Source organism: Mobula hypostoma, chromosome 1, assembly GCF_963921235.1.
Source record: "Mobula hypostoma chromosome 1, sMobHyp1.1, whole genome shotgun sequence".
Lineage (NCBI taxonomy): Eukaryota > Metazoa > Chordata > Chondrichthyes > Myliobatiformes > Myliobatidae > Mobula > Mobula hypostoma.
The window spans coordinates 229,994,465-230,013,076 of NC_086097.1; the positions used below are offsets into that span (position 1 = coordinate 229,994,465).

An 18,612-nucleotide genomic window follows, 5' to 3' on the forward strand; every position below is an offset into this window, starting at 1 on the left:
ACCATGTTTAGTAGATTGTCCTCCTTATCTGGAGATCTGTCAGTAGAAGGACAAATTCATTGTTACATCGTCAAATATACTTAAATACATGCTTTGAAATAACAGTTAACCTGAGGCCCTGTCCACACTAGACTGGATAAATCCGTAACCAAAGCTTTTTCTCTTCGTTTTGACCCTCCGTCCACATTGAAACGGCATTTTCCTCCCCCGAAAACTGAGCTTTTCTAAAACACTCCCCAGAGTGTTTAAATCTGAAAATGCCAGTTGGCCGTTGTAGTGTGAACGGGGTAACTGGCTAATTTTAAAAACTCTGTCATGACGTGCCGGAACAAATGGTGGCGGCAGTGCGGCAGTTCATTGTTTTCTTGAACGCAACCTCCAACACCACAACAATATCTGACAATAGACGTGTAACAGCCTAATGTAACATTGTATGGAAATACAAGATAACACTGATGCAGACATGTTTTATACATTTAACAAGGTGCTTTATTAATGTATTGCTTGTGCAAACATTCAATAGATGCAATTGTCACTTTTGCCCAGTAACTCGTTTTATTGAACATGTTAAATACAGCAAAATAATACACAAAAACCTGGCAAAAGTAAAGGCAAACAAATGAAGTAACAGCAAATTCCACTTTTGCTCAGTAACAAGCATTATTGCATTTAGTTGTAGCCGTCGTCCCTTTCATCAGTGAAGAGACTATGGCTGTAAGAAATGTTTCTGGACAAATGCGCACCAAGTCTTTTGTTTGGCAATTTCCTTTTTAGTTTTTCTAGTCTGTAACTGGACAAGCATGCACCAAGTATACCGTTTCCTCTTTGTTTGTTTTCTGTGTGTCCTGCGCATGCCCAGTAGGAGGAGATTCGCCCAAATACCCGTTTTAATGTGGACGGAGGTATTTTCAAAAACGCCTGGTGTGGACGCCTATCGTTTTTACGTGAAACCAGTGTTTTCAAAATTATCTGGTCTAGTGTGGACGTAGCTTTAGTCTTCTTTGCCCAGTGACAGTGGCGAAGTGTGCATTACAATGAAGCAGTTGTTTGAGTTCTCTACAATCTAGCACAATCAACACAATAACAACCTCAAAGCATTAATCATTCACATGGTCCTAAACAATACTCTTCGTAAGCAGGGATAATGATTTGAAAAAGAAAGTTCCTAGGTTTGGCCCTGTCATCATAGACAAGAGTACATCCTGCGGAAGTATGCTTTTCATGCAAATTTGGAATTATTTGCTGAGTCTGGATTAACTGCTCATTTGGGTAGGAATATTAAAGACAGTGTACAGCCTATCGATCCAATTCATTCATGCTGCCCAAAATACTTGTTCTTAGTTCTTTTTTGTGTAAATGAAGAATGGTTGGGGATACTGTATATGTTGGTGAAAGTGTTACCCTAGCAAATAATTCAATAATAACTATGTAAAGATCCCCACCGATAAAAACACTATGCTTTTGATTCTGTTGCGAGTACACTCCCTGAAGGTTCCATAAGTACTACTGATGATAAATAAGCCTACAACCACAATAATTGAACAGCTACAGGGGGGAAAAGGTGTATGTTTTCTGTATACCTATTAACAGCTGTGTAATTCTACAGATATTCAAAACAATACACAGATATATCAGCGATGATACATCTTTTGAAAATGAAGGCATACCTTCACCTTCCCTTCTTCTGAAAGAATCATACTGAGGTAGATTCAATTTAAAGGGATCACAGGATTATTAACTAACTTCAAGTTTGGTCACGATGGATAGCGTTTCCATTCCAGAAAAGTTTGTTGAACTGCCAGTTGACCTTAAGTCAGTCATGTGTTGGGGCCACATGATTAAACACATCTTCCATCCCTCTGTTGTGCGGGCAATATGAGACGGAACACAAAGCACCAACGTTCCAATTACAATCCAAACAAATCCCTCAGAGGAGAAAAATTAGGCAATATTTTTCTTTTTATTGTATTAATAAAAACACCTGATCGATGGGAGTAGGCAGTTTTAAATGGTTCGGCATAGACTAGATGGGCTGAATGGCCTGTTTCTGTGCTGTACTTTTCTATGACTTTACACCAGTTCATTACTCAGAAGAGTTTTAAAAATGTAGATCTTAATGGGGTGATTAATTAAAATATTAAAAAAGGTGGAGGGAGGGATGGACAAACTATCCTCTCTCGGTGCAGTCACTGTTGAAAACTTTTTAAGGATACCATAACTTTACAGGATTTCTATTTTCAGACTAATTAGTCTGACTTCTGGGGCTTTGGGAAATCCATCAGGTAAAATGAATGATAACCTGATGTAGCATGCCTTTATAATGGTGTGTTGGAAACAGCTATGCTTTGCTTGGAGCATCAGGCTAAATCAAAGAAGCCAAAATTTCATTCCAATCTCCACAATTCCCCCCCCCCCACCCCCGACACACGAGGGTCATCAACCCTCCCAACAACATCCCTTCTCTTAATATTCCCGATCTCTTAACCATACCCATTCCCTTCTCCATTATTTCCATCTCCAAAATGGGCCAAACTGATCTAGTTCTTGGGTTGCATTATTTTCTGTAACATTGGTTCCTTCTCAATACTTTGTGTATAAACACTCACTGACCACTTCATTACACACACCTGCTCGTAAATGCAAATATCTAATCAGCCAATCATGCGGCAGCAACTCAACGCATGAAAGCATGCAGACATGGTCAAGAGGTTCAGCTGATGCTCAGGCCAAACATTAGAATGGAAAGAAATGTGATTGAAGTGACTGTGAGCATGGGATGATTGTTGGTGCCGGATGGGATGGTTTTTAATATCTCAGAAACTGCTAATCTCCTGGGATTTTCATGTACGACAGTTTCTAGAGTCGGAGTTCCCATATGGAGTCCACAGACCCCTCAGTTAATGGTAAGCCTCCATGGCATAAAAAAGGTTGGAAATCCCTGCTCTAGAGTTGATAGCAATAAAAACATCCAGTGAGAAGCTGTTGTGTGTGTGAAAATGCTTTAGAGGAGATAGAGGAGAATGGCCAGACTAATTCAAGCTGACAGGAAGGTGGCTGTAATTCAAATACCGAAGATCATCTCTGAACGCACAACACGTCAGATGGGACACAGAAGCAGCAGACCGTGAACATGCACTCAGGGGAAGTACCTCATAAAGTGACCACTCAGTGTCGAGCACAATTCATTTGAAGAAAAATCTAACTGTGGGAGAACTTGTGCGTCGTCTGTAATGCACCACGTCATCCCACCCACAATCAATGCAAACAAATCAAACATCCCTTTGGATGACTCCCTTCTGGAGATATGTACATATCATTTTAATGCATTTTCAGTATCTTTATCTTTTTAAATGCTATTGATTGTCATTTTCTGTATATTGTACACCTACTATGTCCATAACGGAGAAATTGTATTTGTTCAGCTTCAGAAATCATTTGCATACTCATTGAATGAGTACTCATGAGTGATTTTACCTTCTGCAAAAATAATTGGACAATTCATTTTTACTTTTAACACAATAAAATACCAAATATACTTTAAGTACCAATGCCTGCACGATTACTGCTAGAGATGGAAATGTCTTGATGCTACACAAAGGAGCTTAAATGAATACTCAAAAGAACTGTAATGCTAACATGAATTCTTATTGTAGATTGATGCATGGACATTTCAGTCCATTCAGTTATGGGATTGTGATGCTAAATTTGCACACATACTGGGATGCACGATAACCAGACTGGCATCTACTGCAAGACCATATTGATAATCTCAAAAAGAAAAGGGCATTATAGACTTGCTATATCCGTAAACTCAAATTGTGTTCAGGGAAGATTTCACAAACCAGCAAGAGATTAATAGCAAATTATTAGAAGACCAGCCTCTCCTGCATAAGCTCTTTAATCTTCTGCCCACAATGTTTTAAAAAAACTCACTATAAACAATGAAATCTAGGTCATGAATGTCCTCGCTACAATAAGGAATCTTGGGAGATAATTAAAATGAATTCACCCTGCTCTCCATTCTCAACACCAGAGCAGAGGATACAGATTTGGAACTGCTGTATTTCTCAATTCCCACAATCCAGTCAAGTGCATTACTAAAGAGTATTCTCCTTAGAACGATTATTTTCAACTGGCTTTGTTTTTTATATAAGAGCAGAGAAACATAAATTAATAAGCAATGCATTTCAGTGGAAAAGGCTAAGTAGCTAGATTAACATTATATAATTTCAAAAATACATAACCTCAATTCAAAGTTCCCACATGGACTCATCCCTAGCCTCTCCCCTTTGGATCTCTTTGCATCGTTAATTCTAGCCCAGTTTTAATTGGTTCACCAATACGGAGATGCCTTCACCTGTATGAGCAGAGATGGCTGAAGATTCTGAGAACCTTTCACAAGGCACAGGATAGATATGTCCCACAAAAGTAGTTCTCAAATGGCAGGGGTAGGCAATCGTGGCTGACGTAGGAAGTTAAGGACTGCATAAAAGCCAAGGAAAGAACATATAAGGTAGCAAAAGCGAGTGGGAAGTTGGATGATTGGGAAGCTTTTAAAATCCACCAAAAGGCAACTAGAAAAGCTATAAGAAGGGAAAAGGTGAAATATGAGGGCAGATTAATCAATGATATAAAGCAAGATTGCAAAAGATTTTTCAGTATCCTTCATAAAAAAACTTTCTTAAGTTTTTACTCTTAAATAAAGAGTAAAAAGGTGAGAGATGATATTGGACCACTGGAAAATGATGCTGGTGAGGTAGGGACAAAGAAATGGCAGATGAACTTAATGGGTACTTTGCATCTGTCTTCACTGTGGAAGACACTAGCAGTGTGCCAGAAGTCCGTGAGCGTCAGGGAGCGGGAGTGAATGCCATTGCAATTACAAAGGAAAAAGTGCTAGGCAAACTCAAAGATCTTAAGGTGGATAAGTCACCTGGACCAGATGGATGACATCCCAGAGTCCTGAGAGAGGTTGTGAAGAGACAATGTATGCTTTGGTCATGATCTTTCAAGAATAATTTGATTCTGGCATGGCCCCGGAGGACTGGAAGATTGCAATTGTCAATCTACTCTTTAAGAAGGGAGAAAGGCAAAAAAAAAAAGGAATTATAGGCCAGTTAGCCTAACCTCAGTGGTTGGGAAAGCTTTTCAATCTATTATTAAGGATGAGATTTCAGGGTACTTGGAGACTAATGATAAAATAAGTCAAATCTGTAAAGGGAAATCTTGCCTGACAAATCTGTTAGTTCTTCGAGGAAGTAACAAGCAGGGTGGGTAAAGGAGAGGCAGTGGATGTCATTTACTTGGATTTTCAGAAGCATTTGATAAGGTGCCTCACATGAGGCTGCTTAACAAGATAAAATCCCATGGCATTACAGGAAAAATACTGGCATGGATAGTGGAATAGCTGGCAGGCAGGAGGCAAAAAGTGGGAATAAAAGGGTCCTTTTTTGGTTGGCTGCTGGTGACTAGTGGTGTTTCTCAGTTGTCAATATTGGGACTGCTACTTTTCACATTGTTAATGATTTAGATAACGGAATTGATGGCTTTGTGGCAAAGTTTGCGGATGACACGAAGGTAGGTGGGGGGGCAGGGGGTGGTAGGTAGTGCTGAGGAAGCAATGCGGTTGCAACAGAACTTGGGACAAATAGGAAGAACGGGCAAAAAAGTGGCAGATGGAATACAGTGTTGGGAAATGTATGATGATGCATTGTGGTAAAAGGAACAATAGTACAGACTATTATCTAAATGGGGAGAAGGTTCAAACATCAGAGCTGCAGAGGGACTTAGTCCTCGTGGATGACTCCCAGAAGGTTAATTTACCCTAATCGGTCAGGGCATCAAAGGCAAAAAGACAGGCATGTGGGGTTGAGTGGGATTTGGGATCAACCATGATGGAATTGCAGAATAGACTTGATGGGCTGAATGGCCTAATTCTGCTACTATGTGTATGGTCTTATAGTATTGATCGTAATTTCTGGAACTTTTTACCCCCAATGATCCAACTCTGCACCCTTTCTCTCCATCTTTAATTAAAGCACATATTCTGTCCTCATAGTAGCTACATGTCATTGTCCATTCTTGCTCCCTAATGTCTTCTGAGGATAGGTTGAGTGAGCCAGTGTATTTTCCTTTGGAACAAAGGAGGATGAGTGATGACTTGAGAGAGGTAAACACTACTTTGAGGATAATCATCTTGTCGTAGTGGTAAGGCTTGTGTGTTCCGGAGAGCCGGAGAGTGATGGTGTCTGGATCTTAGCTCCTGGTAGGGTCACCAGCAGCGGTAAGATCAAGGGGCAGGCTCCAACCGAAGAGCCAATCCAACCCACACTTCAACAATGGTGCTGGAAGACGATGATGACACAATGCCAGTGAAGACATAGGAAGGCTGCAGCAGCGAAGGTTCCCCAGTCATCTTGCATACGATGCCACTGGACCCTGACAAGGACCACGTGGTGGTTGCACATGCATCTGCCTCCCGACGTTAAAGAAAGTCATGCACAGGTGTTCTCCATAAAGTGAACCTACCCGAACATCTCGGATTAAGTCCCGTGGAATATGCGGATCCTTGATTGGCCTCTGCAGCCACCTGACGACTCACCAATACACAATCCCTTAGGAGAACATCATACTCAACTCAAAGGATTGCAAGGAGAGGAATACAAGATGATAAGAGGCATGGTTAGTGTGGATAGCCAGAGACTTCTTCCCAGGAAGGAAGTGGCTAATATGGGGAGGGGCATAATTTTCAGATGATTGGAGGAAAGTATACAGAGTAGGGGAATGTCAGAGAAAGGTGTTTTTGTGCAAGTGAGTGGAGGGTGCACGGAATGGTGCAGGCTGATACATTAAGGACACTTACTTAAGAAAATCTTAGATAGGCACATAGATGATATAAAAATGGAGGGCTACAATGTATGTCAGAGGGAAAAGTTACATTGATCTTCGAGTTTGTTAAAAGGTCGGCACAATATTGTGGGCCAAAGAGCCTGTATTGTGATCCATGTTCTAATTCGGTGTTCCATGTTCCAATTTCCTTGTTAACTGCCTTTGAACAATATACATATTAGAAGTACCTTAAGTATTATCACTCATTGATAAAAGAATAATTGGTACATGAATACTTTCTAGTATTCAGCTGGCAACCAGGCATTCCTGAAATATTCGCATCTCAATTTTTCTTTCCTCTTCTCAAAGATGATGAATCCTGTTGGGAGTACAAGTGAAAAGGCACTATGGGCTTCTGGTGCCTTGCAGGGATGTAGGGAAAGATGGGCCGAACAGCTCCTGAGCACATCAATTTTCCCATAGGTATGCTTTTAAACCATACGTATTTAGTAAAAGGAAAGATACAGCAATGAACTGTGTGAGCAGAAATTAAGAGTCTCTTTGAGTGGCAAAGATAAACTGGATCAAAATCCAAGTTGGAGACTGAAACAAAAGGAGCTGGTACACATTATAACTTTCACCATCGGTAATCTGTAGTTGGGTGGTGAGGCAGTGATACATCTCTATCCAGAGGCACTTCTTCCCTCCGCTAGCCTGCAGGTCACTCTTGGGCAAGGTGTAGCACCTGCTTAACCCCCCGATCAGGGTCACATGAAACCACAGGAGCCGATGGTGGGTGGTCGTATAAGCAGCTGGTGCATACACAAGTCCTTGTTATGAGATCGCTGACGACAGGCAGACAATCTCTGAAAAGTATTGATAGTGGCTGGGGCCACCTGTTTTCTAAAGACACTGCCAAGGAGGAGGCAATGGCAAACCACTTCTGTAGAAAAATTTGCCAAGAACAATCATGGTCGTGGAAAGACCATCATTGTCCATGTCATAAGGCACAGCACATAACAAACAAACTCATTTGTAAATCTCAAAGTATTATCCATACCTTCTAGGATACCAAAACCTTTTGTCCATAGAAGGGTTATCAGATTTTACTCTTCCCTTTCTTTCCTGATCTTCCCATCTTGCAATCCCACTCTGAAGCCTGTTCCTTCAGCTACTTCCCACATCCTTGAATTATATTTTGGTTCTCATCCTGAGTACTGACCCAGTGACAGGCACAGATATCCAGAAAGTTACATGAATGATATATTAAGCAGAGGAAAAGCTGCTTATTGGGTTCTGAGGACCGACTGAAAACTGGATAATGCACGATTCAGTAGAATAGGAAAGGATATGCTTTATTTTGTTTGTTAAGATTAATTTCTCTTACCTGTTGCAGCTACTGCACAAGAAAATGAAAACAATCATGACCAAAAAGGCACAAGCAAAGGTAAATAGGCCCCAGAAAATGACTTGATATTGTCCACTGTCAAGTAACCCTGGGATAACTCCAACAACGTCAGCAGAAATTGGAGCCATTAGGAAGGCAGGAGGTTCCTATTACTGAATGACATCAGTGTAGAAATCTTCCTAGGACCTGAAATATATGAAAAGCACAAAAACATTCTTATTAGTAATCAGTCATACATGCAAGTAAGAGTAGGAGAAGGCTTTTCAGAAAACCATGGCTGATCTTCTATTGCCCAAACCTCACATTCCTGTCCTAGCTCCATAATTCCTTAATCCTTTAGAACCAAACATTTGACGATAAAGTAAACACAGTTACTGACCCTGCAGAGGGCACTGGGCTGGAGAATTTCAAAAGCTCACAATCCTTTATGTGAAGAAATTTCTCCTCATCTCAGCTCTGAATGTCCTATGCTTTGAGGATGAACCCTAAGTCTACACTTATTAACTGGGGGAACATTCTCCTCAGATCTATCATGTTGCGCTCTATCATCTTTCTGAACTTGTATTACTGCAACATGACTTCATAACTTTTACACTCAGTGCTACAACCGATGAAGGCAGGTCAGGCATGTCCCTCTTTTGTGCATTCTACTTGTATCACCACCTCCAGGAACTACAGACTTGCACCCCAAGATCCGTCTGCACATTTATGCACCCAAAGGTCATACCAATTACTGCACACTTTTCTCTTACATTTGACCTCCCAAAGTGCCACACTTCACAACTGTCCATATCAAACTCTTCAAATTCATAGCAACATCTTGAATGGCATTGCTTTTGTTTCCTGAAAGAAATCAGTTTGCTTGCCAAAGAGAGCTGAAAAATGTATTTATACTTGGTGATTTTTTACTTTAATGGTTACTCCAAACAATATCAGTTGTATGTGATAGGTGGTAAGGTTGAAGTCAACACAAAATGGTGGAGTTGTGGTTAGCTAGGATGGTTTTCAAGGGATTCAGCAGGACATAGATCAGTTGGAAATATAGGGCCACAAATATCAGATGGGATACCATTAATTATAAATCCCACATCAAATCTTTCTGTGGCCTCTTATGGAACCGCAACATTATAAGCTTTGTAAAACCAACTAAGTTGAACAAATGTGCATTGAAAATAGAAAATGACAGAATAACAGTTTTGCACAAAGTACTTTGGCACTGGATGAGAATACTTTAAAACACTGTCACATAACCTCAATGTAGAATGCATTGGAATCAGCTTGATTTACTTGAAATCAAGATTTATCTCAACTTAACATATTTTGAAGATGAATATGCTCCAGTTTTATATCTACAGATTTATTCTCATTTGAACTTGCATTTTATAGATTTCCTGTTTGATGTATTTATTTTAAGTTAATAAGTTCAGTCACTTTGAAACAGGGAACACGCTTCACTGCCCTTAATCTCATTTTGAGAGGCCACCTCCGATTTTACACAAGTATATTTTTGTATCCTTGAAGGTCCTTGCTGATGACCAGAATCATTTTAACAGCAGACTTATTTTTAGACTTAAGTTGAAATGATAATGTACAACCAGATTGTGGAAAGTTCAGAAGGGAGAAAAGGGGTAATTATTTTTCAAACTCTTTTTGCTGTTAAAGTACTTAAGTGAAGCATCTTTAATGAGGAAGTCATTCAGATGGCAGCTGGCTATTACTGTATAACTATCTGAATACAACTTACATATGCTGTGTATTTTGTATATATATTAACATTTTTATCTTTCAAATATATTTTATATATTATACATTAAAAAGATAATTTTTAATGGTCTCTAAATGTCTAACGATAAATATTTTTAAAGAGGCAGTTACCTGATTAAGGATTGAGGCTTCGGCTGTATAGAAGCTTGAATTCACAAAGTTAAATGACAGTTAGAATCAGAAACAGGTTTATTATGCCATATGCTGTGAAATGTGTTGTTTTGTGGCAGCAGTACAGTGCAGGACATAAAAATTACTATAATTTCAAATAAATAAATCGTGGAAAAGAGGAGTATCAAGTTCATGGACCGTTCAAGAGTCTGATGACAGAGGGGAAGTTGTTCCTAAAATGTTGAGTATGGGTCTTCAGGCGTCTGTATCGCCTACCCAATGGTAGTAATGAGAATAATGAATTATGCAGCAAATCCTTTTCAATTTTAAATTTCTACCACTCCAGCATCAACATTTTCTCAATTCCATTCTAGCGCGTGTTACACAACCTGAAGCTGTGATGAATAGGCCACCTTGAATACCATGCTGATATGGCAGGTACTTGCTTAAACCAGGCTCAAAAGATTGGGGATGAGCTTCGTTTGTCACACGAACACTGAAACAAAGTGAAATGAATTACGTACCTCAAATCAAACTAGTGAGGATTGTGCTGGACAACCTGCAAATGTCACCACACATCTAGAACCAACACAGCAAGCTCACAACTCAATAAACATTACTGTATGCCTTTGGAACGTTGGAGGAAACTGGAGCACCCGGAGGAAACCTGCATGGTCACGGAGAGAACTCCTTACAGGCAGCGGAGGGAATGGATCCGCAGTCTTACAGCTGATACAGGAAAGCATTGCGCTAACTGTTACTCTACCGTACTGCCCACGTAATCTAGTACCCAGGGCTTGCTTAAAGCCCCAGTGGGGGTGCAAAGGGACTTGGGAATTCCAGGGCAGGATTCCCTAAAGGCTAACCTGCAGGCTGAATCAGTAGTTAGGAAAGCTTATTCAATGTTACTATTTATTTCAAGAAGACTAGAATATAAAAGCAGGGAAGTAATGCTGAGCTTTTATGAGACTTTGGTCAGACCACGTTTGGAGTGTTGCAAACAGTTCTGGACCCCATATTTTTTTTAAAAAAGATGTCAAATACTGGGTGAACGAGTAGTCTTTGGGGTACTGCGTCTGTAAGTATTAATGCTTTGCTGCACGCTTAAGTGCTTGGTAGAGGGTGCAGATGCTTTTTTGCTGGTGGGGGAGGGGGTTTGCTGTTGCTTATGCATGGCAGGGGGAGCTGGGGGGGGCTTTGGGATTCTAACATTTAACTGTTGTTCATTCTTTGGGGCACTGTTTTCGTGGATGTTTGCAAAGAAAAAGAATTTCAGGATGTATATTGTATACATTTCTCTGACATTAAATGTACCCATTGAAACCTATACAATATTTAAAGTGAAGGCGGATGTGTTTTTTTTTAGTTAAGGCATCAATGTTTATGGGAAGAAGGCAGGAGAATGAGGCTTAGAGGAAAAATAAATTAGCCATGATCAAATGATGGAGCAGGCTTGATTAGCTGAATAACCCAATTCTGTGCCCACTCGTTAAGGATTTTCCTTGTCATCATTAATGCTTATAGTAATATATCTCATCTAGTGTTATTTAGCAAGGAAACCACAGATTTCTGGCTAACATCAGGACTTCATACAAAACTGGAAAATGTGATGGTTATGATGGGAAAAACTTGCAGCACAGGGCTGTGTGCTTAACCCCTGCTCTACTTGTTTTACACCCCTGACTGTGTGGCTAAGCACGGCTCCAGCACCATCTTCAGCTTGCTGATGACACCAATGTTGTGGGCCGTATCAAAGGTGGTGGTAATTCAGCATACAGGAGGGAGATTGAAAATTTGGCTGAGTGGTGTCAGAACAACAACCTCTCACTCAATGTCAGCAAGATCAAGGAGCGATTGTAGGCTTTAGGAGAAGGAAACTAGCGGTTCATGAGCCAGTCCTCATTGGCAGATCAGAGGCGGAGACGGTCAGTAACTTTAAATTCCTGGGTGTCACTGTCTCAGAGGACCTTTCCTGGACCCGTCATATAAATGTAATTGCAAAGAAAGCACAACAGCGCCTCTACTTCCTTAGGAGTCTGCGAAGATTTAAAAACTTTGACGAACTTCTGTTGATGTGTATCGGAGAGTGTACTGCCTGGCTGCATCATGGCCTAGAATGGGAATACCAATGTCTTTGAATGGAAAATCCTGCAAAAGGTAGTAGTTTCGGCCCAGTACATCAAGGGTAAATCCCTCCTAACCATCGAGCACACCTATATGAAACACTGTCGTAAGAAAGCAGCATCCATCATTAAAGATCCCCACCACCCAGGCTATCGCTTATCTCACTGCTGCCATCAAGCCGAAGGTACAAGAGCCTCAGGACTCGCACCACTAGGTTCAAGAACAGTTACTACCTCTCAACCATCAGGCTCTTGAACAAAAGGGAATAACTACGTTCATCTATTGAGATGCTCATACAACAAATGATCTCACTTTAAGGATTCTTCATCTTATTTCATGTTCTTGTTATTTATTGCTATTTATTTATATTTGCATTCGCACAGTTTGTTGTCTTCTATGCTCTACTTGATCGCTTATTGATCCTGCAGGAAAAAGAACCTCAGGGTTGTATTTGGTGATGCATAGTTACTCTTACAATAAAATTTACTTTGAACTTCAAATTATATCCAAATTGGTTCAGTTGTGTAAAAAATACAGTCTTATAACATGACATTAAACTTGGACCAGTGAAAATGAATTCAAAGTATTGTAATGAATTACAAAAGTTAAGACAGTTTGAATGATATCATATGAAACAGGCCACATAATTCCACGATGATTTAAGACATTCAGAAAAATGCTAGGGGATACTGGGACTTAGCTGGATGGATAAATTTACGTAAGTTGAGTAACCTTTTCTGTAATTATCCTGAAAATATTAACCTTTTCAATGGTCCTGCATTTGTCAGTCTGATTATAAGCAAAAAATATTTGTTGGGTACTTCTTCCTTCCACAAGAATGGGGTTAAGACTACAAGATATACAGTAGGAGCAGAAATAGGCCATTTGGCCCATTGAGTCTGCTCTGCCATTTTATCATGGCTGATCAATTTCTCCTCTCAGCCCCAATCTTCTGCCTTCTCCCAGCATCCCTTCATGCCCTGACCAATCAAGAATCTATCAACTTCTGTCGTAAATCTATGTAAACACTTGGCCTCCAATGAATTCCACAGATTCACCACTCTCTGGCTAAAGAAATTCTTCCTCATCTCCATTCTAAAAGGACGCCCCTCTATTCTGAGGCTGTGTCTTGGACTCACCCATCATAAGAAACACCCTCCCCATATTCACCCTATCAAAGTCTTTTGCCATTCAATAGGTTTCAATTAGGTCACCCCTCATTCTTCTGAATACTAGTGAATACAGCCCCAGAGCCAAACGTTCTTCATATGACAAGGGGTACAATCCAGGAATCATTTTCATGAACCTCCTTTGAACCCACTGAGGTTTCAGAATGTCCTCTCGAAGATAAGGGGCCCAAAACTGCTTACAATACTCCAAGTGAGGCCTCAACATTACATCCTTGCCTTTATATTCTAATCCTCTTGAAAAGAAAGCTAGTATCACATTTGCCTTCCTCACTGCAGGCTCAACCTGCAATTTACCCTTTAGATAATCCTGAACAAGGACTCCCAAGTTCCTTTGCACCTCAGTTTTTTGTATTTTCTCTCTATTTAGAAAATAGTCTACTCTTTTAATTTCTTCTCCCAAGGTGCATGACCACATACTTCCCTACACTGTATTCCAACTGCCTCTTCTTTGCCCATTCTCTTAATCTGTCCAATTCCTCATGTAGCCTCTCTACTTCCTCAAAACTACCTGACCTTCCATCTATCTTTGTATTGTCTGCAAACTTTGACATGAAGCCATCAATTCTGTCATCCAAATCATTGGCATGTAATGTAAGAAGAATTGGGCCGAACAAAGGCCCCTGTGGTTCACCAGCAGCCAACTAGCCAACCAGTAACGGCTTTCTTTATTCCCACTCTTGACCTCCTGTCATTCAGCCACTGCTTTATCCATTCCAGAATCTTCCCTGTAATACTGCGGGCTCATAACTTGTTAAGCAGCCTTATGTGTGGCACCTTGTCAAAGGCATTCTGAAAAACCCAAGTACACAACAACAACAGATTTGACAGGAAATCCTCGAGGAAACATGCTGACTACGGCCTATTTCATCATGCAGCTCCAAACACCCTGAATCCACAAACTTAACAATCGACTCCAACATCCTCCCCACCACTGACTTTAGGCTAACCAATCTATCAGTTCCCTTCTTAGTTTTCTGGAACCATTAAGGAGGAATGGGATCAGCCAAGATGAAATGGTGGAGCAGGCTCGATGGGCCAAATGGCCCAATTCTGCTATGTCTTATGGTCCTATAACAAAAATAAAATGGAGGTTATTCTTATTCAGTAGCCAAAGTTAGAGAAAAAATTGCACAAAAGGATGGCATGGACTAGATGGGCTGAAGGGTCTGTTTATATGCTGTATTTTTCTATGACTGTGACTCTAAAGTGTTGTAAAGATCATTGCTCCGAAAAGAAGCTTGATTAGCAGTACAGCAGCTGTTTTACAGCAATTTGTCACTGCTTTAGAGAAAGAAACCATTGCTGGAATTATGTTGCTGACAGAGCGCTGGCTGAGTGGAATCTGCATTACAGGCAGCTGCACCAGTGTGGAAACTAAGAAACACATGAGCTGCATTTACTTGTTACAGATGGCCAAGCCAGGAAGAAAGTTAGCTTGTACTGGAGAAAAGCCACCAGCTTTATCTGCCAATAATTACAGTATATCCAAGCCAGATAGGATATCGAGGAAACCAAGCCAGTTAAATACTGGGTGAACAATTTTGCTGTCACTGAATTGGCCAATTAGAGTGAATGGTTTGTACAGAATCATACACAACGAGCAGCGAGTGGGCCAAGTGTGGCACATTGATGTGAGAGATGGCAGGCTAAATAGGAAATCAGAAATTCAGGAGCTAATTGTGGGCATGCTTCTTTTCCAAAGAGTAGGGAAAGGTTCTTGGGTGGTTGGAGGTTAGAGGCACATGGGATATAAGCAGAGTTCAGAGTCCCAAAGTAAAATCATACAAACAGCAACTGTCTAATGTTCCACACCTTTTACTTATGTCCTGGCAATTTCCAGCTATCCTGGAAACGATTTGCAAGTACATGGCACCCGAGCTCCACGTCCACTTTAAAACATTTGCTATTAAAAGCTCAAACAGCTTGTGAGTATTAAAGCTGTCCAGAATTAACTTTCTTGATATTGAATCTCTGTATTACTCAACATCAGATCTCTATTCATCCAATATTCTGAGTTATGATTTATCCCATAAAGAATTAATTTGAAAGCAATCCAAGTCACAAAACAATCAATCACACAAACACAGTATTACCCAACATTATTAATGTGTGATCAATGAATACCATTGCTAATACCTCCTTCACTTTAAACAGAGCCAATTACATAACTGGCTCTGGCAGATATTGGGAAAACTGGTATGTATCACACATGAAAACAACAAGGGCAATTTGCTTAATTGCATAATGTATATTTTTACATGAACTGGACAACATTTATGTAGAAGTGATAAACTTGTCCACAAATCTTTATTTTTAAGAAAATGCAAATTTGAGACCAGTTTGAATTATAATAGATACTTCAGTTCAGCGAAAAACAACTGCTCTTAATGATCGTAAGAACCAAAGTAAATTGCTTCTGCACGCTCCACATATCTTGTTCCAATTTTTGCTTATCGAGAGGCACTGCTGCCACTGAGAGTCTGCAAATGGAATCACACCAGCTGATTATCAGACAAGGCTGACCACAATTTGGCTCCCCTATTCATTTCCAATCCCACAGATTATTGCTGACATTCTACTTTTAATGGACAGTGGTCTTTATTTAGCTTCATGGTGAACCTGACACGTTAAGAGGACTCTCAATTAACAGACTAGAACCATAGAACACTACAGCACAGAAAACAGGCCACTCGGCCCTTCTAGTCTGTGCTGAAGCTTTATTCCGCTAGTCCCATTGACCTGCAGCCGGTCCATAACCCTCCAGACCTCTCCCATCCGTGTACCTTTCAAATTTATTCTTAAAACTTAAGAGTGAGCCCACATTTACCACGTCAGATGGCAGCTCGTTCCACACTCCCACCACTCTCTGAGTGAAGAAGTTTCTCCTAAACCTTTCCCCTTTCACCCTAAAGCCATGTCCTCTCGTATTTATCTCTCCTAATCTAAGTGGAAAGAGCCTATTCACATTTACTCTGTCTATGCCCCTCATAATTTTGTAAACCTCTATCAAATCTCCCCTCATTCTTCTACGTTCTAAGGAATAAAGTCCTAAACTGTTCAATCTTTCCCTGTAACTTAACTCCTGAAGACTGGGCAAAATCCTAGTAAATCTTCTCTGCACTCTTTCAATCTTACTGATATCCTTCCTATAGTTAGGTGACCAGAACTGCACACAACAGATTGGGGTTTTTGTTATAATGTTTTCACATTCATATTCGATGTCACGTCTATTGCTCATCGCTAGTTGCCCTGGGAAATGGATAGAAGACTACCTGTAAGTACATGGAATTTCCACCAAATTGGTGTATCCGTAGGTCTATGTATCTATGCTAAGTGGCCACTTTATTAGGTACAGGAGTGGAACCTGGCGTGGTCTTCTGTTGCTGTGGTCCACCCACTGCAAGGATCAACATGTTGCAAGTTCAGAGATGCTCTTCTGCACACCATATTGGTGTCGGGTGGAGGGAAATAGGGATACTGAGCTAGTGACATTGATTATAGTAGACAGGGAGGATGCATCTTGGATGAAAACTTTAAGTACTGCTTAAGTACTGAACTGAATTTAATTGACTTTATTACTTCACACAAAATGCTGGTGGAACGCAGCAGGCCAGGCAGCATCTATAGGAAGAGGTACAGTCGACGTTTCGGGCCGAGACCCTTCGTAAGAACTCACTGAAAGAAGAGATAGTAAGAGATTTGGAAGGGGGAGGGGGACAGGGGAGATCTGAAATGATAGGAGAAGACAGGAGGGGGAGGGATAGAGCTAAGAGCTGGGCAGGTGATTGGCAAAAGGGATACAAGGCTGGAGAAGGGAGAGGATCATGGGATGGGAGGCCAAGGGAGAAAGAAAGGGGGAGGGGAGCACCAGAGGAAGATGGAGAGCAGGCAAGGAGTTATTGTGAGAGGGAAAGAGAGAGAAAAAAAAAGAGAAAAAAGGAAAAAATAGACAATAATAAATAAATAAGTGATGGGGAATGAAGGAGAGGTGGGGCATTAACGGAAGTTAGAGATCAATGTTCATGCCATCAGGTTGGAGGCTACCCAGACGGAATATAAGGTGTTGTTCCTCCAACCTGAGTATGGCTTCATCTTTACAGTAGAGGAGGCCCTGGATAGACATATCAGAATGGGAATGGGACGTGGAATTAAAATGTGTGGCCACTGGGAGATCCTGCTTTCTCTGGCGGACAGAGCGTAGGTGTTCAGCAAAACGATATCCCAGTCTGCGTCGGGTCTCGCCAATATATAGAAGGCCGCACTGGGAGCACCGGGCGCAGTATATCACACCAGCCAACTCACAGGTGAAGTGTCACCTCACCTGGAAGGACTGTCTGGGGCCCTGAATGGTGGTAAGGGAGGAAGTGTAAGGGCATGTGCAGCACTTGTTCCGCTTACAAGGATAAGTGCCAGGAGGGAGATCGTTGGGAAGGGATGAGGGGAAAGAATGGACAAGGGAGTCGCACAGGGAGCGATCCCTGCGGAAAGCTGGGGGGGTGGGAGGGAAAGTTGTGCTACGCTGGTGGAATCCTGTTGGAGGTGGCGGAAGTTACGGAGAATAATATGTTGGACCCGGAGGCTGGTGGGGTAGTAGGTGAGGACCAGGGGAACCCTATCCCTAGTGGGGTGGCGGGAGGATGGGGTGAGAGCAGATCTGCGTGAAATGGGAGAGATGCGTTTGAGAGCAGAGTTGCTGGCGGAGGAAGGGAAGCCCCTTTCTTCAAAAAAGGAAGGCATCTCCTTCGTCCTGGAATGAAAGGCCTCATCCTGAGAGCAGATGCGGCGGAGACGGAGGAATTGCGAGAAGGGGATGGCATTGTTGCAGGAGACAGGGTGGGAATAGGAATAGTCCAGGTAGCTGTGAGAGTGTAAAGCCACACTCAGGTTGGAGGAACAACACCTTATATTCCATCTGGGTAGCCTCCAACCTGATGGCATGAACATTGACTTCTCTAACTTCCATTAATGCCCCTCCTCCCATTCTTACCCCATCCCTTATTTATTTTTTATTTTTTCCTTTTTCTCTCTCTGCCCCTCTCACAATGACTCCTTGCCTGCTCTCCATCTTCCTCTCCCCCTTTTCTTTCTCCCTAGGCCTCCTGTCCCATGATCCTCTCATATCTCTTTTGCCAATCAACTTTCCAGCTCTTGGCTCCATCTCTCCCCCTCCTGTCTTCTCCTATCATT

The 18,612-nt window shown here is 41.3% G+C and overlaps 1 protein-coding gene across 2 annotated transcripts in view; it reads right to left on the reverse strand.

The window, feature by feature from the left end:
* pag1 (phosphoprotein membrane anchor with glycosphingolipid microdomains 1) overlaps positions 1-18,612 on the reverse strand; it is a 161,650-nt gene that overhangs the window by 25,338 nt on the left and 117,700 nt on the right. For both annotated transcript variants that reach the window (XM_063042134.1, XM_063042142.1), the window contains 2 exons: positions 8,216-8,422; positions 3-36 (listed from right to left, as the gene is read on the reverse strand). In XM_063042134.1, coding sequence (XP_062898204.1) covers positions 3-36; positions 8,216-8,364 — 183 coding nt within the window. In that variant the 5' untranslated portion in view covers positions 8,365-8,422. The remainder of the gene's footprint in view (positions 1-2; positions 37-8,215; positions 8,423-18,612) is intronic.